The 19,040-nt window shown below is 54.3% G+C and overlaps 2 protein-coding genes across 4 annotated transcripts in view; both read right to left on the bottom strand.

Moving 5' to 3' along the window:
- The window catches only part of LOC102450730 (N-alpha-acetyltransferase 25, NatB auxiliary subunit-like), a 161,494-nt gene that overhangs the window by 13,423 nt on the left and 129,031 nt on the right, over positions 1 to 19,040 (bottom strand). The gene's annotated exons all lie outside the window — the stretch shown is intronic.
- On the bottom strand, positions 9,211 to 18,637 carry LOC149520849 (uncharacterized). Its single transcript, XM_089775078.1, is given in 2 exon segments — positions 9,211 to 15,897; positions 15,900 to 18,637. Coding segments are annotated over 2 exon segments (2,367 nt in total). The 5' UTR covers positions 17,368 to 18,637; the 3' UTR covers positions 9,211 to 14,998.

Genomic DNA, 19,040 nt, shown 5'->3' with positions numbered 1-19,040 from the left:
AATTGCCTGGGCCAGTCTGGGGTTACCAGAATTACTCACGACCTGAACAGCCTGATCCTGGTGAGCACCTTGGGGACCAGGGGAAACGGAGGGAATGCATAAAGCGTCCCCCGAGGCCATGGTGAGGTCAGGGCGTCTCCCTTCGAGCCCACACCCAAGCCCGGGGGGGAGAAGTACTGAGAGCATTTCCTGTGCCCCTCGGTGGTGAACAGATCCACCCGGGGACAGCCCCAGTGATGGAAGAGTTGGGACACCACCTCATCCTTCAGGGACCACTCGTGGACTCTGAAGGATCTGCTCAGTGAGTCTGCCAGCATATTTACGCACCCCGGCAAGTAGGCCACTTGCAGGCAGATGTTGCACACTATGCAAAACTCCCATAGGAGGGTAACCTCCCTGCACAACTGGGACGAACAGGCACCCCCCTGCTTGTTTATACAGGACACCGCAGCCATGTTATCCATCAGTACCGAGACTAGCTTCCCCAAGAGCATGGTCAGGAAAAACTCACAGGCCCTCCTGACCTCTCTCAGCTCCCACACATTTATATGAAGCAACCTCTCCTGGGGGTCCCACAGCCCCTGCGCCCTGTGCGTGAGCAGATGTGCTCCCCAACCATCGTCGGAAGCGTCGGTCACTAATTGGGCTGACAGTAGTTCTGTATGAAAAGGAACCCCCGCGCACACCTCACTCTCCAATGTCCACCAGTGCAGTGAGGCGACAACATCCTGAGGCACGGTCAGAATCTGGTCCCAGCCCGTTCTGGCCTGGCTGAATGACCTCACCAGCCATGCCTGAAGCAGTCTGAGTTTTAGCCTAGCATGCCTTACAACGTAGGTGCAGGCTGCCATGTGACCGAGAAGCCTCATACATATCCGGGCCGTCGTCAGCGGGGAGTGTCGCAGGCTGGCCACCAAGCCCCCAATTGCCTGGTATCTGGATGCCGGGAGATACGCCCGACCTCCCCTGGCATCTTGGGCAGACCCACAGATTCTATGGCCTGGGTCGGTGTCAATTCGACTTCTCCTCATTGATGACAAGGCCAAGTCTGTTGAAAAGGGCTCGTGCGAGACCTATGTGGACGATCACCTGGTCCCTTGACCTGCCCCTGATGAGCCAGTTGTCCAGGTATGGAAAGACCTGAACTCCCAGCCTCCTGAGGTAGGCCGCCACCACCGCCATACACTTTGTAAAAACCCTTGGCGCTGTCGAGAGTCCAAAGGGGAGCACAGCAAACTGGAAATGGCGACAGGAGACCACAAACCAGAGGAACCGCCGGTAGTCCAACCGAATAGCCACATGAAAGTACGTATCCTTTAAATCGAGGGCCACATACCAATCTCCCTCCTCCAACACCAGAACAATGGAGAGAAGGGAGGGGAGATCTTGAGGATCAGTATGCAGTCCCTCAGCGTGCCTTCAAAACAGCTCCTTAGGCTGCTGTGGAGGGGGTTGGTTAGCGCCCCGCCCGCATCCGGTCGTGGCTGACACCACCTAGTGCGGGTGTTCGAGCCCTGTGCGCCCGGGAAAACACCCCCAGGGCCCCAAGGCCTCCGCCTCCAGTAATCAGAGTGCTGGGCCTGGGATAGAGGCCTGGCCACCGGCCTACTCGGCAGCTGCCTACGTTGTGGAGCAGGCGTGTGGATGCCCAGGGACTTGAGCGTGGACGCGGTGTCCTTAAGGCTATGAAGCCTGGAGTCCGTGTTCTCCGCAACGAGGGACTTCCTGTCAAATGGTAAGTCCTGTGTAGTGGCCTGCAGGTCCAATGGGATCCCCGAGACCTGGAGCCAGGCACTGCGCCACATCACCACCCCCGAGGCCACGGGCCTAGCAGCCGAGTCCACGGTGTCTAAGGATGCCCGCAGGGCCGTACGGGCTATGATTCCACCCTCCATAGTGAGGGCCGAAAACTCCTGCCTATCCTCCAGGGGCAGTCGGTCGCAAAACCTGTCCAACGCTTGCCAAGTATTATATGCGTACTGACTGAGCATTGCCTGTTGATTGGCAATGCAAAGCTGTACCCCCCCCCCCCCCCCGGTGGCATACACCTTGCGCCCCATCAGGTCCATGCGCTTGGGGTCCTTCACTTTTGGAGAGGGACCTGGCTGCGGCTGCTCTTCCTTTTGCACCGCTGCCTGAACCACAATCGAACCCGGCGCTGGGTGCGAGTAGAGGTGCTCATGTCCCATCTGTGGGACATAATATCTCCTCTCCACCCCTTTGAGGGTAGGGGAAATGGATGCCGGGGTTTGCCACAATGTGTTCATAATCTTTGCCACGGTCTTATTCAGTGGCAGAGCCAGCTTAGCCAGGGCGTCCTCAGTGAGGATGTCCGCCATGGGGTCGGACTCCTCAGTGACCGGCTCTACAGGCACCCCCAAATTTCCCGCCATATGGCGGAGCAGCTCCTGGTGCAACCTGGCATCCATAGCTGGCATGGAAGGAGCCGGGTCTGCCAGAGCCTCATTGGGCAACACCGCCACCGATGACTCTTGCCCCACAACCTGCTGATCTGACAGGGCTAGTGTTGGGGGTGGCTGCTGCAGAGGGCCAGTGGGGGGCTCTTCCAAGGTGCCATGCCCCTGCAGATCACCCTCCGTGGGTGACGGCGGGGGACGAGACAGGGAGGCCGACGGGATGGAACGACTGCGAGACCCACTGGTTGGGTGCAATGGCGGGAGCGGTCCCTGCCACTGGTGGTAGGCTCACGGTGTCCAGAAAGGCCAGAGCTGCTACAGCACCTGTGGCGGCCATATCTGCTCAAAACTAGGAGGTACGGCCCGGTGCCGGGAGCTAGAGCGGTACTGTGACAATTGACAGGGCGAACCCAGTGAATGGAGCGACTCCGCTTCAGATTCGGACGACAGCTCCGAAGCCGACCAAGGCGGTACCGCGGCAGGCTGGTCCTGCATCACCCCAGGCCTAAAACGTGCCATGGACTCAGGCTTGCCTGAGCGTACACGGGACAGCATGCGTGCCTCCTGCTGATTCTGGTCCCCAGAGATCCCCCGGTACGGTGGCACCGACCCTGGGGCTCGCGCCGGCACTGATTGTGCCGGGAGCGGCGGTGCCAGAACCGGCATCTGAAGCAGCGGTGGTGCTGGTACCGGTACCATCGGTGCCAGGGTCTGGGATGGTGCAGACGCCGACAGCGATGGTACCGAAGGCTGGGTCGGTGCCTGTGCCGAAGCTGGTACCGGTGCTGGAGATGGTGTGCCCTGCCCCGACAAACAGGCTGTGTGTGTCCCAGGCCAGCAACAATGGTTGGTTCCCTGACTCTACCAGTGCCGGCCATGTGCCTGGAGGCCTGGGTGACACTGGTACCCCCATTGCCTCCGGTGCCGAAGATGAGGACCCCTTGGAGGAAATGGGAGACGGAGGCGAGGTTGTCAGCTCAATTAACTTGAGCCACCTCAAACGTCTCCGGCGTGGAGGGGAGATGTGCCAGGACCGGCACTGGGCTCCTGGCCCTATGCAAGGGCATCTGCTTATGCCGTTGCCCATCATCGTGCACCTTCCGGCCCGGTAACCTCCCTCTAGGGTCCTTCGACTTCTTTGGTGCCGGGGACTGGGAACGGTGCCGTGGTGCCAACCTCCTCAGTACCGCGGGGCGGGCTGGGCTGGAATGGGTTTCCCGCACCGACACTTCCCCTGAAGGCACCGGCTGAAGCGCTGATTCCATCAGGAGCAGTTTCAAGTAGGAATCCCACTCCCTCTTAGTGTGAGGCTCAAACCCCCGGCAGATCTTGCAGGAATCAGTGAGATGAGACTCCCCAAGGCACTTGAGACATTCGCGGTGGGGGTCTCCTCTCGGCATAGGCTTAGCACAAGCCGTGCAAAGTTTGAAGCCCTGTGGGCCCGGCATCCCCATCCCCCAACAGGGGGTAGGGACAACAGTTCTATAAACTATCCTATCTAAACTAACTACTTAACAACTACTTGAACAAACAGCCAACGGGCACCAAGAGAAAGCTGGTTATTTGCACAAGGCAACAAGCTTCAATGACCATTGCAGGTGGTAAGAAGGAACTGAGGAGGGGGAGGGCCGTCAGGGGTACTTATGCTCCGCTATAGCGGCGCCACTCCAGGGGGCGACCTGCCAGCCCGACGGGTACCGCTAGGGGAAAAATGCTCCGGGAACTGTGCATGCGGTGCGCGCGCACCTCACTCGAATGGACATGAGCAACTACTCGAAGAAGCAAGGGGAACTCTCCCCCTCAGAGCCTTCTTGCTGCATGGAAAGACTTTGAAAGGGAGGAGCTGCCTTTCTCTACTGCCCCCCATGGAGGGGAAAGGCTCCAGCACAGGGTTGGGAAATAATTTTTGAGCAGGGGCCACTTCAAAAATTTTGAAGGGGTTACAGGCTGCCCTGGAAGGGGCAGAGCCTTGAATGGAAAGCACGAGCCCTTTAAATAGAAGCAGTTGAAAGGGCTCGCACTGCTCCGGCTCCCAGTCAATGCACTAGGGAGAGGGGCCGGGAACAGCTGCATGGGCTGGATCTGGCCCGCTGAGTGGCTTTTGCCCACCCTCGCTCCAACAGCAGGAAGGTAGTGGGAAATGCACTGTGAAAAACAGCAATCTAACTAGGAACACCAAGCAGAGAGCAGGGTGCGCTCATACATTCCCACACCCATACACCCTTCAGGAGTGTCTTTGCTTACCTAAGCTGTGCCTCACCAGCCACACTTATTTATACCCATGCCAGGGGGCTATGCATGTATGCACTCCATATGCTGCTGTAAGAAGCATACAGTATAGATGTACCATTGGTGTCTACTATCTAGATTCCCTCACAATCCCTATTTTCCAAGTTCTTCAAAACATGTGTAGCCCAAGGTCCAGTGTGTTTCAGCAGCAGCCCTGGGAGCTACAAGTTGTGGACTAAAAACTGCAGCATGTTGGGAGAACTTCCTGCTTCCTGCCCAGATGTGCCTTCTGCCCCCAGCAGGGTCTGTGCTAGAAGCAGCACACGGGCTGCATGCAGAGAGAAGGGGCTGCTGAACTGTGATCCTGTTCTATGTATTTTTACAGAATAAAGCCTGTTCCTGGTGGTTTGTCGGAGTGGGTCTGTCTGAGGTGCTCACACATACCCACAATACACAACGCAGAGCACACCAAGCAGCCTCAGGCCTAGCCTCCCACAAGGCTTCCCCTATGCTGAATAACCTCACACTGGGCTAGCGAACAGGAGGGGTTACATTGTTTAGCTATTGGTGCTGTGACTCGGATAGGGAAAGCTTGATTAGTTTGCACAGAGTTGGGAATCTGCCACACCAGAGCACTAGGACAGCATGGACTCTCAGTTTGGATCCCAGGGGGGTTGGTATGACCAGGGGTTGGTGTCAGTGAAAGTAGAGACCCCCAATGGGTGCTGTGGCCTAGAGACCCCTAAGGCTAAGGATATAGCTGCTGGAGGGGAAATCTTAGGGAGCAGCATAGCAGTGCTGTACCTCCCTGCACAGCACCAAATCCATGGGGTGCCTATGTTCAGTGGTGGTGCAGATTGCAGGGTAGACATTGAGGACTGGATAAAAGATAAGAGTATCTGCTAACAGCCACTGGCTCTTCTTTAAACTGATAACGCCTGACACTGAGGGGCAAGTGAAGGGCACAGAGTTGGTGAGAAGTCCCCCAATAGCATCAGTGTGCACAATGTCCCTGCGTACTCGACCAGCTGGCAGCCTGGCGTGGTGGGGCCCTTGACTGAGGAAATTGTGGAAGTGAATGGTGTTCTGTGCAAGGCTCTTATTGACTCAGGGTCGCAGGTCACAACCATCACAGAGGATTTCTGGAGGAATCACCCTATCCTGGGCAAGTTACATCCCACGCCTGTAGATCTCGACAGAGGGTGCTGGTGGCCAAGCAGTCTCCCATCTAGGAGCTATCAAATTAGATTTATCTTTTCTTGGGCAAACCTACATGGGAGTCCCTGCCCTTCTGGCGCCTGTAACCAGGTACCGACAGGGAGTCCCTGTGTTGTTGGGGACAAATGTAATACGTTCCAGCTGGCAGGATTTAGCCAACCAATTGGACAACCAATTCCCAGACTGCCTGAAAGAGAAGTAACCAGCCTGGTATGCAGCCTATAAGCAAGTAATCTCTGTCCAAGAGAGACCATCCTTGGGATACACTGGCAAGCAGCCCATCTTGTTGAGAGCTGGAGAAGGAAAAACTGTACCTGTTTGGGGTGCAGGATGGGAGCCATACACTGTTCTGGTTGAACCTGATGCTAAGAGTCACCTGCCAGGGAATTTGAGAGTGGAGGAAGGTATAGCAGATGTTGAACATGGGAAGGCTTATGTTTATCTACAGAATATAGAACAAACAGCAGCAATAATAGGGAGGAACCAACATCTAGCTACTGCTTCAGTAGTCTACAGCATGGCTAGCGTGAGCAGCAGCTTAAAATACTCTCCAGGGCAAGCACCGAGAGAAGAGGCACAGGCCAATGCCGAGGTGCCAGAAGTAGACCTGAGTCAGGTGGCTGTGCAGGACCCAGTTTAACTGAAGATGTTGGAAGAACTGTTGAAGCGCAATGCAGATGTATTCTCTAAAAATGATCTTGACTTGGGGTGTACTTCCACAGTCAAGCATGAGATACCCCAGATCGACACTACTCATGTGAGGCAACCCTATCGGAGGATACCTCCAGCACAGTACCAGGAGGTCCGCAAGCACTTGCAGGGCATGGCAGAGGTGGGAGCAATAAGAGCAAGTCAAAGCCCATATGCTTCCCCAATGGTGGTGACAAGGAAGAAAGATGGCTCTATGAGAGTGCGTATTGACTACAGACAGTTGAATGCTAAAACCACTTGGGATGCGTTTCCTCTGCCCCGTATGGAAGAAGCTCTGGATGCCTTAGGAGGAGCCAGATATTACTCCACAGTAGACCTTACTTCAGGGTATTGGCAGGTAGAAATGGCAGAGGAAGATAAACCCAAAACTGCATTCATCACTCCCATGGGGCTGTTTGAATGTAATCGGATGCCCTTCAGTCTACAGAAGAAGTTACTCACCTTGCGCAGTAACGATGGTTCTTCGAGATGTGTCCCCCCGTGGGTGCACCACTGTGGGTGTCGGACTCATCCCGGCGCCGCAGATCGGAGATCTTTTAGCCGCTGTCTGCCGGACCGCGCATGCGCAGCGGCCATCTTGCTGCTTTTCACGCCGTTTCTGGTCACGCGGTCCAGCTCCCGCCAGTTTCTCCTGATCGTTGAGGTCTGAAAGACAAACAACAGACTCCGAAGAGGGGAGGAGGGCGGGTCGTGGAGCACCCACGGGGGGGACACACCTCGAAGAACCATCGTTACTGCACAAGGTGAGTAACTACTACTACTTCTTCGGGTAGTGTCCCCGTGGGTGCTCCACTGTGGGTGACTTCACAGCAATAGCCGGAGTAAAGGCAGCGGGTTCGGAGTTAATGGGTTGCCGCCGTGGAAAGTACTGCGGTGGCTACCGCTGCATCAGTCATAACGATGTTTTGTAGCACATAGTGTTTTGCAAATGTGAAGTCGGAGGACCAGGTGGCCGCTCGACAAATGTCTTTTAGGGGGACCCCCTTCAGGAAAGCTGCCAAGGAGGCCATTGCCCTGGTAGAGTGGGCCGTGAGGATTTGTGGAATTGGAACATTCCTGAACTCGTAGCAAAGTACAATGCAGGAAACTATTGTTTTGGAAATTCGCTGTGCGGAGAGCAGGTGACCCCTGAAGCAGTCGTCCAGCAAGATTAGTAGATGATGTGATTTTCAGGAAATCGTGAGTTCTTTCAATGTAAAAAGCCAAGGCCCTGCGAACGTCGAGGGAGTGCAGCCTTGACTGATGTTCCAAAAAGTGTGGTTTAGGATAGAATACAGGGAGAACAATCGGTTCATTTTTGTTAAAGGAAGAATTAACTTTGGGTAAAAATGACGGTTGGGGACATAGGATGGCTGCCTGTGCCGTAAAGATGGTATAAGGGGGGTTAGCTGAGAGAGCTGCTAATTCCCCCACTCTGCGAGCAGATGTGATGGCTAGGAGGAATACGATTTTCATTGTTAAGGTACTGAGATCACATGTGGCCAGGGGGTTCAAATGGCAGACGCATTAAGGTATCCAAGACCAATTCTAAATTCCATGCATCCAGAGGTTGTCTGTGTTCGGGGAAAAAGGTTGGTGAGGCCTTTAATAAACCTTTTCATAGTTGGATGGAAGAAGGCCCGATTTGACCCGATCTACTGACACAAGATCACGGCCACGTACTACATCCACAACCGGATCATCTCTCTCTCTCTCTCTCTCTCTCTCTCCGCATGGCTCCTAATTGATTCAAACAGACAGAGATGAGCTGTTCCTATGAGGTCAAACATGTTCTGTTGCACAGCAGAAAATCCTCGTAGTACCTACCTTCAGAAATGGTGATTCCAAGAATGAATCATGGTGTACCCATGGATGGGCGGCTGTGGGCGGATGTGGAGAAATTGGAAAGGGTACAGAGAAGAGCGACAAGAATGATTAAAGGTTTAGAGAACATGACCTATGAAGCCAGGCTTCATGAACTGGGCTTGTTTAGTTTGGAAAAAAGAAGATTAAGGGGGGACATGATAGCAGTTTTCAAATATCTAAAAGGGTGTCACAAGGAGGAAGGAGAAAATTTGTTCCTCTTTGTTTCTGAGGACAGGACAAGCAGTAATGGGCTTAAAGTGCAGCAGGGGAGGTTTAGATTGGACATTAGGAAAAAATTCCTAACGGTCAGGGTGGTCAAATATTGGAATAAATTGCCAAGGGAGGTGGTGGAATCTCCCTCTCTGGAGATATTTAAGAACAGGTTAGATAGACATCTGTCAGGGATGGTGTAGACAGAGCTTGGTCCTGCCTTGAGGGCGGGGGGCTGGACTCGATGACCTCTTGAGGTCCCTTCCAGTCCTATTATTCTATGATTCTATGGCGGTGTACCCATGGATGGGCTGGTGGGCGGCTGTAATGGCCGCTAGATGTACCTTGAGCGATGAAAGGGCGAGTCCAAAGTGTTTAAGGTGTAGAATATATTCTAAGATCGCGTTTAATGGCGCTTTGGTAGGGTCTAGGTTTTTGGCCGAGCTTCATTCTTGGAATCACCATTTCTGAAGGTAGGTACTACGAGGATTTTCTGCTGTGCAACAGAACATGTTTGACCTCATAGGAACAGCTCATCTCTGTCTGTTTGAATCAATTAGGAGCCATGCGGAGAGAGAGAGAGAGATGATCCGGTTGTGGATGTAGTACGTGGCCGTGATCTTGTGTCAGTAGATCGGGTCAAATGGGAAGACTGAACAGAGGATGAGGCGACATTCGAAACAGGTAAGGAAACCAAGTCTGGCGGCGCTAGAATGGTGCTATCAAGATCACCTTTGCTTTGTCCATGATTATCTTCTCCAGGACCCTTGGAATTAGGGGAATGGGAGGGAATGCATACAGGAGACGATGAGCCCAGTTGTAGAGGAAAGCATCACCTTTGGAAGCTTGGCCGATGCCCACCCTCGAACAATATTGTACACACTTCACGTTGTACTGCATGGCGAAGAGGTCCACGGATGGGTGGCCCCATCGGTCGAATAGTGTACGAAGGACGTGTGGGTTTATTTCCTATTCGTGTTGCTGGGCAAAGCGCCTGCTGAGCGCATCCGCTGTGATATTGTCCTCCCCTGGAAGGTAGGTTGCTGCAAGGGTCACGTTGTGCTGGTTGCAGAAGTTCCACAGACGGATGCAAAGGGAGTGGGAGCGAGCGCCTCCCTGCCTGTTTATATAATAAACTGCTGTGATGTTGTCGGAGAGTATCCTTACCCCTTGGTTGCGGCTAAGCGGTGTGACGGGGGACCCACCCCCGCACTAGAGCCAGCCTCGCCGGAGGGGGGGCCGAACCCCCGCCAAGGGGGCAAGGCGGACAGAGACCCCCACAGGGCCAGGAGAGGCGGGGGCGCCCACAGCCGAGGCGCGCATGCGCCGGAAAGCCGGGACGTAACCCAACCGGCGGAAGGACCCAGAGGCGCAGGGCAGACGCCGGCGGGGGCGGAAGCCAGGGCCGCGCTGGGCGGGGAGTTTAAAACGGCCAGAGAAGCAGGAGAGGGGGGAGGAGTGAGGAGGCTGGTGACCCGGGGACGGGGCTGCCGGCAGTCATTCCTCCCACAGGTGGAGAAGCTGAGGGGGGGGACCAGGAAGCTTTCAGCGGAGAGGGAAGGTTGGGACGGGACGAGCTGCAGGCGCGAGCGCCGGAGACAGAACGCGGACGGAGGCCAGAGGCCGGAGCCAGGAGCCACTGGGACGGAGAAGCACACTGGACTGGAGGCGAGGCTGCGGGAGCCTCAGGACACTGACCGCTGGAGGCGGGAGGACTAGAGCCGGCGGCTCCGGAGCTGGGGTAGGAAAGGGGCGCCGGGGTGATAAATTCCTTCCCCCGGGTCCCGTGCAACCCCGCGGAGCCAGGGAGCCGGTTACAAGCAGTAGGAAGCGTCTGCAGGCTACGAGCTGTCGCCAATGCTCGAGCAAGTTTATATGGAGGAGAGATTCCTCGAGAGACCAGCGACCTTGGACTTGACTGTTTTGCATGTGAGCTCCCCATCCGAGAAAGGATGCAGCCGTCATGATTTGGACTGTGGGTTGAGGTCGGTGGAACAGTATACCTGCCAACATACTATGGGAAATAGTCCACCATTTCAATGATTGCTTGACTATGGTGGGTACGACCACCGTTCTGTGGATGTCATGTTTGCAAGGGGCGCATATCGTGGATACCCAGTGTTGAAGGCATCGGAAATGGAGCCTTGCATTGGCTACAACGTACGTGGACGCTGCCATGCGACCTAGGAGCCACAGACATGTAATAATGGAAACCGTGGGGCTTGTAGTGAGGACCTGTATGAGATCTTGTATGGCAAGAAGTCTGGCAGCAGGTAGGTAAGCACATGGCGTGGTGGAGTCGAGGTAGGCTCCTATGAACTCTATGGATTGTTGTGGTATAAGGGAAGACTTTTGAATACTGACTATGAGACCCAAGGCATCAGAGACCTCGTTATACAGACTGCTTGGAATGCTTCTTTAAAAGAAGGGGCTCTGAGGAGGCAGTCGTCCAGATATGGGAAAATGATGACCCCTAGTCGACGAAGGAACGCCGCCACTACTGCCAGTGTTTTGGAGAAAATCCTGGGGGCTGACGATAGTCCGAATGGAAGGACCTTGTATTGATAGTGGTCGGTGCCTACTAGGAAACGGAGGAATCGTCTGTGAGCCAGGTGAATGGTAATGGGGAAGTAGGCGCCCTGTCAATCGAGGGATGCAAACCAGTCACTTTGCTCCAATGCTGGTATGACTGTTGCTAGCGTCACCATCTTAAAGCGCTGCTTCCGGAGATATTGATTCAGCTGCCGCAGGTCCAGTATGGGCCTCCAACCCCCAGATTTCTTCTCTGTTAGGAAATAGTGGGAGTAAAAACCCCTGCCCTTGAACGCCTCTGGAACCCTCTCTATTGCTCCTATGTCGAGTAGATGAGCCACCTCCTGTTTGAGAGGAGATTCGGGAGATGGGTCCCTGAAGAGGGAGGGAGGGGAGGGATGGAGGGGGGGTGGAGACACAAAATGGGATCACATAGCCTGATGTTATAAGCTGCATGACCCATTGGTCTGATGTTATTGTGGCCCAACGATGTTGGAAGGGCCTCAAGCAATGGTGGAAAAGCGCATTGGTGCCATTGTGACTGGGCAACAAGTGGATGGTTTGCAATCCCTCGATGTTTCCGTCAAACCTGCTGCTTGTTTGACTGTTGGTGGGTTGGTCTGGTGGCTTGTGGGTGTCGCCTCTGGGGACGCGGTCTTGTTCTCTGAGAGTCATATTGCCATGCCTGAGGTGGTGCGTAGGAAAAGGGTCTCTGCCTCTGATAGGGTGTATATCGCCTCCGATGGAAAGGTGGCATATACATACCCAATGTCCTTAATGTTGTGCGTGAGCCTTTCCCAGAGTGGAGAACTTGATCGGTCTTATCTGCAAACAGGGTTTGCCTATCAAAAGGAAAGTCCTCCACCTTATTCTGGAGCTTCTTAGGGACTGCTGCCATATGTAGCCATGAAGCCCTATGCATGACCACGGATGTAGCTGTGGTCCTGGCTGCTGCATCAGCCATGTCCAAGGCAATGTAGAGTGCGGAACGGGAGGATGTGTATCCTTCCTGTATGATCGCTTTCAGGACTTGACGTTTGGTCTCTGGAAGATGTTCAATGAAAGGGACAAGTTTGGTGTAATTATCAAAGTTGTGATTGGCGAATAAAGCAGAGTAATTCACCATGCGGCGTGTTAGTGTAGCCGATGAGTCTACCTTCCTGCCTAGTAGGTCAAGTCTTTTGCTGTCTTTGTCCCCAGAGGCATTTTTATAATGTGGCGCTTTGGCTCTTTGCATCCACGATGAGGGAGTTCGGTTGAGGATGGTTAAATAAAAACTCCATGCCCTTGGCCGAGACAAAGTACTTTTTGTTTGCTCTTTTGTTAGTAGATGGAGCGGAGGCTGGAGTTTGCCAGATGTCATTGGCTCTCTCGAGTATCGCCTCGTCCAGTGGGAGGGCGACCTTGGATGAATGGGATGGATGTAGGTTCCTAAGAGGTGATGTTGCTTTTGTTGAACCTCCCCCAGGTGGATGTTCTGACTTTCAGCAACCCTTCTGAACAACTCCTGGAAGTCTTTTAGGTCGTCCGTTGGTGAGGTGTCTCCCTGGAATACCGCATCATCCGGGAAGGAGGACGCTACCTCCACGGGGGATTGTCGGTGAGATTCCTCCGTATCCGACAAATGTGTACTCCCCGCCGTGATGTGCTGGGCCGTCGCCGGCAGGCGTAGGTGGGGAGACAGATCTGCTCTTGTCTGGAGCGGTATATGACAGAGCGGGCGAAGGTGATTGCCCATTCAGGAGGCATGGTGAGTGGAATGAGTGTTCCCGGTGACTGTAGTGTCTGTACCAGCGGTGGTCATGGTATGGTGAATATCTGGTTGCACATCTATGGTCCTCCCTATACCAAGAACTTCTGTGGTATGAGGGAGACCTCGGTGATCTTGATCGGCCCCGTGAGTAAGATGGTGACGGGGAGTAGGGCCGATGCTAATGGTGATATCTCGGTTGATGCGACACGCTGGGTGCAGAATATTGGGACCCGGAGACATGATTGGTTGAATGAGATGGTCGTACCGGAGATGGTGATGGTGGTTCAGGAGAAAAGGCTTCCAGCTCAGGACTGGGAAATGGAGTAGGAAGCCTGTGGGTCTTCTTCCTTCCTCTGCCCAGTGACGGGGCATGGTGTACTGGCGATGTAGGTGGTGTCGACCTAGGAGTAGTTATGACTCGTGAATAGGTCGGTGCCGATAGAGCGGTAGTTGAAAAGCTCGGTGCGGAGGTCGACGGAGGAGTCGGTGCTGAGATGGTGAGATGGTTAGTGCCGGCGGTGGAGTCGGTGCCGATAGAGCGGGTGCCGACGTGCCCAGTGCCGGCGTTCTTGGTGCCTGGATGTCCGGTGCGGATGTCGCTGCCAGACTCGGTGCTGAAGATGTCAGTGCCGGGGGTGCCGCCTGCATCGGTGCCAACTTAGGTCAAGGTGCAGTACACACTGCTGGGCTCGATGACAAAGTGCTGCGCACCTGTTTTTCCATGTCTGGTCTATGGGTCACTGTCAATCCTGAAGTTCCCAGTTTATCACCCGTGCTCACTCTGGTCGGTTGTAGAGAGCGAGACGGGGACAGAGTTTTCTTTTTATGCGCCACCATTGAAGTGTCTGACTGTGGCCGAAGAGCTTTGTCAAAGAGTAACATTTTGAGCCGCATTTCATGGTCCCTTCGTGCCTGGGCCGTCAGTTTTGAACAATGGGAGCACTTCTGAGGAATGTGTCCCTCGCCAAGACATCTTGGACACGACGCGTGTCCATCTGACGTGGGCATAGACTCCTTGCATGTTACGCACTTTTTGAAGCCTGGGGATCCAGGCAAATTAAACGAATTCCACTAAAGCTAAAATTTTTTTTTTTTGCGAACACGCTAAGAGCAGCTAACTAAACAGCAAGAGGTAACAAGTAACTATATACACGTTTTCTTCTCTCTCCTCTCAGATCCTGTCAGGATTGACACGAGAGGGAACTGTTTCTCTGTTCGTGCCTGAAGACAGTTAGGAGGAACTGGCGGGAGTCGGACCGCACAACCAGAAGTGGCACAGAAAGCAGCAAGATGGCCACTGCGCATGCGCAGTCTGGCAGACAACAGCTAAAAGATCTCCGATCTGCAGCGCCGGGACGAGCCCAACACCCACAGTGGAACACCCACGGGGACACTACCCGAAGAACGCACCAGCTACCTTCCGGAGGTTGACGACACATGTTTTGGGGGATCTACACTCAGCAGTATTGATTTATCTCAATGATGTCATAGTGTTCTCCAGTACTTTTGAGGAGCATCTGCAGCGCCTGGAGATGGTTTTTGACAGCCTCCGTCAACACAAGCTCAAGCTAAAGCCCAGGAAATGTCATCTGCTGCAAGAAAAGGTACGCTATCTTGGGCACAAAGTATCTGCCCAAGGCATTGCAACAGATCCAGATAAAATTCAGCAGGTGAGAGACTGGAGGATCCCTGCTAACAAGAACGAATGGTTACTTACCTCGTAACTGTGATTCTTCGAGATGTGTTGCTCATGTCCATTCCAATATAGGTGTGTGCACGCATCGTCGGAAAAATTTTCCCTCAGCAGTACCCTTAGAGCCAGCAGGGAGCCCCCTACAGCGGCACCAGTATATCAGTGCATATATACCCTGCTGGCTCTCTCCCCAGCCTGTTCCTTCTTACCAGTACACTGCTGGCAGATAAGGAGGGTGCGCAGGGATTAGGAATGGACATGAGTAACACATCTCGAAGAATCACAGTTATGAGGTAAGTAACTGTTCTTTCTTCTTCGAGTGATTGCTCATGTGCATTATTTTTAATTTATTTTTTATTCCAATATAGGGGATTCCAAAGCAGGATCTAACTAACGCGGGAGGCCAGAGGAAGAAAAGGCCCCTGAATTAAGGACCGCCCACCCTAGGGCGGCGCCTCCCCTGGCCTGTTGAGGAAGGGCATAATGGTTAGCAAACGTATGGACCGAAGACCATGTGGCAGCCCTACAAATGTCTGAAATGGGGACCTGTGCGGTGAAAGCAGTGGACGTCACCATTGCCTTTGTGGAGTGCGCCCTGAGGGGTGGGGCTGGTGTGCCCGCCAAGGAGTAGCACTCTTTAATACAAGCAGTTATCCAAGAAGCAATCCTCTGAGTGGATACGGGTTGCCCCCTCATACGTTCAGCAGTGGCTACAAAGAGCTGCTGTGACTTGCGGAAGGGTTTAGTCCTGTCTAAATAAAAGGCTAGCGCCCTTCTAACATCTAATGTGCGCAGGACCTGTTCTTTCCCCAACGCGTGTGGTTTGGGGTAGAAAACCGGGAGGAAAATATCTTGGGAAGTGTGGAAAGAGGAAACCACCTTCGGTAGGAATGCCAGGTGGGGGCACAGTCTGACTTTGTCTCTGAAAAACACTGTGTACGGGGGATTGCAGGTTAGAGCCCTAAGTTCAGATACCCATCTCACGGACGTGATTGCCACCAGGAGAGAGACCTTATATGATAGGTGGAGGAGCGAACATGTAGCCATCGGCTCAAAGGGAGGGCCCATAAGTTTAGAGAGGACCAGGTTTAGATCCCACTGCGGGATGGGAAGTCTTACATGTGGGTAGAGCCTAGCGAGGCCCTTTAAAAACCTATTCACCATCGGGTTGGCGAACAGTGTCTTGCCCCCTTCCCCTGGGTGGAAGGCAGATATGGCTGCCAGATGAACCTTGATGGATGATGAGGACAGGTGTTGGAGCCTAAGATCCAGTAAGCAGTCTAGAATCCTGGGACCGGTACCCATCTTGGGTGTACCCCCTGTTCGGATGCCCAGGAGCAGAAGCGTTTCCATTTGGCCAGGTAAGTGGATCTAGTGGACGGTTTCCTGCTTCCTAGCAGGACCTCCTGGACCCGTTGGGAACACTGGAGCTCTTGTGCCGTTAGCCACGGAGCTTCCATGCAGTCAAATGCAGGGACCGCAGGTCCGGGTGGTGCAGCCTGCCCGAGTCCTGAGATATGAGGTCCGGGACTAACAGTAGGGTTACCGGCCTCTCGCACGAGAGGCTCAGTAGCATCGAGTACCAATGCTGTCGTGGCCGTGCTGGGGTGATTAGGATTAGCACTAACCTGAATTCCCACACCTTCAGCAAAATCCTGCTGACCAGAGGGAATGGTGGGAAAACATAAAGCAGTCCCCAGGGCCAAGGAAACAGGAGGGCATCCCCTAGGGAACCCTGCCCCTGTCCCAGGAGGGAGCAATAACAGGGACACTTGGCATTCTGGGGAGTAGCAAGGGGGTCCAGGTGGGGAAACCCCCAAGCACGGAAAACCAACTGGGCTATGTCCCAGCGGAGGGACCACTCGTGACTCGCGAAAGACCTGTTCAACCTGTCCGCCAGGGCGTTCTGGGAGCCCGGGAGGTATGAGTCCATCGGGTGGATATCCACCCCGATGAATAGCTCCCAGAGATGGAGTGCCTCGGAGCACAGGCGGGGAGAACGGGTCCTGCCCTGCCTGTTTATATAGGCCACCGCCGTCATGTTGTCCGATAGCATGAGGATCGATTTGCCCCTCAAGTGGGGAAGGAAAACTGCACACGTGAACCGGACTGCTCTGAGCTCTCTGATATTGATATGTAGAGACTTCGTGCGGGGACCATGTACCTTGAGTGTGCAGTTCTCCGAGGTGGGCTCCCCAACCCGTGTCCGACGCATCTGTCACGAGCCGAAGTGACGGGGCTGGTCTGGAGAACGGGACTCCGGAGCAGACCTCCTCTTGGCAAGTCCACCACTGCAGCGCGAGGAGGACGCTTGCAGGGACGGTTAGGACCCTGTCCCAGGAGTGAACGGTCGGTCTGTGCACCCGTGCAAGCCACATTTGCAGAGGGCGCATGCGCAGCCTGGCATATTGCACTACATATGTGCAAGCGGACATGAGACCGAGCAGGCGCATGCAGGTCTGGGCAGTTGTCATTGGGAAGGTCTGAAGCGACGTGACCCCCGCCTTCAGCATGAGAAAGCGGGAGTTGGGTAGGTAGGCTCTCTGGGATCGGGAGTCCAGGGTGGCGCACACGAACTCTATAGTTTGAGTGGGGACTAGGGTGGACTTGTCCATGTTTAGCAGGAGCCCCAGATCCTGAAAAAGGTTTTGTACCACGGTGATATGATTCTTCACCTGGTCGTTGGACCCTCCGCGGAGAAGCCTGGGAACACTCGGACGCCCCTTCTCCTGAGTTCTGCAGCCACTACTGCCATGCATTTGGTAAAAACCTGAGGGGCCGAAGAGATACCAAAAGGGAGGGCCGTAAACGGATAGTGGTCCTGTCCCACTGTGAAACACAGGAACCTGCGGTGGGAGGGGGCAATCGAGACGTGAAAATATGCGTCCTTTTGATCGAGGGCGGTGTACCAGTCTCTGGCTGCTAGGGACGGGATGATAGATGCCAGGGTCACCATTTTGAACTTCCTTTTCACGAGGAAGAAGTTCAGGGCCCTGAGGTCTAGGATTGGGCGAAGGCCCCCTTTTGCCTTTGGGGCTAGGAAGTACCGTGAATAGAAACCCCTGCCCCGGTGCTCGTGGGGAAAGGGTTCCATGGCCCCCAGTTCGAGCAGATGGTTCACTTCCTCCCGTAGGAGGGATTCGTGAGATGGGTCCCTGAAAAGGGACGGGGTAGGAGGGTGGGAGCGAGCGATAGGATGGGGATGGAGTAGCCAGATTCCACTATCTCCAGGACCCAGTGGTCTGATGTGACTGACCTCCAGGCCTATATAAAGGGGAATAAACGGTCCCCATTCCCCTTCCGGGAGACTGGTATGAGGCCCTCAAAGGTCCCGTCAAAACCCCTGGCGGGGCCCGGGGGGCTTGTTGGAGGGCCCCTGGTTGGAGTCAGAGGGTGGGCGGGATCGCCGATGGTTGTGCTTGCCATTATTGCTCCTGCGGCGTGAGAAGTCAGGCTGTGGACTCTGTGAGGATATGTCTACACTACAGCGCTAATTCGAACTAACCCATCCAGACTAAAAAACTAGTTCGAATTAGCGTTTTGCTAATTCGAACTAGCACGTCCACATTAAGTGGATCCTGAAGCGGGGTTAAGGATGGCCGGAAGCAGTGCCAAAAGGGCATCAGAGCGTGGAGCTGCTGCCTCAGGCTAGCCAAGGGCCGTGCTTAAAGGGACCCGACCCCCACCCCGGACAGACAGTTCTCAGGGGTGCCCCGCTTGCAAAGCAGTCCTGGCTTGGAGGGCCCTGAGTACCCACACTGGGCACATCACACCACTCGGCCATGAGACCGGCTGCACTTGCCGCAGGCTGCCATCTGGGGAGAGGGGACAATTGGGGGGCTGCAGGAGAGCTTCCACCCCCAGAAGCCCACAGAGCCAGCCCAGTCCTCCCCATGGGGGGCGCGTAGCCCAGTCCTCCCTCACCTCCTTCCACTTACCCTTCCCTAGCCCCTCTTCTTGATGTACAAAATAAAGGACAATTGTGTTCAAAAATGGAATCTGTCTTTATTGAACAAAACTGGGGGAGACTAGGAAAAGGAGGTGGGAGAGGGGAAGAGAGAGGGTGGGACAGGGGAGGGCAACTAAAATGATCAGGGGTTGGGAACAGGTCCCATATGAAGAGAGGCTAAAGAGACTGGGACTTTTCAGCTTAGAAAAGAGGAGACGGAGGGGGGACAGGATAGAGGTCTCTAAAAGCAGGAGTTGGGTGGAGAGGGTGCATACAGAAAAGTTCTTCATTAGTTCCCATAATAGAAGGACTAGAGGACACCAAAGGAAAGGAATGGGTAGCAGGCTTCAAACTAGTAACAGAAAGTTGTTCTTCACAAAGCAAAGAGTCAACCTGTGGAACTCCTTGCTGCAGGAGGCTGTGAAGGCTAGAACTGGAACAGAGTTTAAAGGGAAGTGAGATCAAGTCATGGAGGTTGGGTCC

This window comes from Pelodiscus sinensis, chromosome W, assembly GCF_052426305.1.
Source record: "Pelodiscus sinensis isolate ZL-2025 chromosome W, ASM5242630v1, whole genome shotgun sequence".
In the NCBI taxonomy this organism is placed as follows: Eukaryota; Metazoa; Chordata; order Testudines; family Trionychidae; genus Pelodiscus; species Pelodiscus sinensis.
Note: the sequence above shows the minus strand (reverse complement) of the source record. Positions and strands in the feature narration are given on the sequence as shown.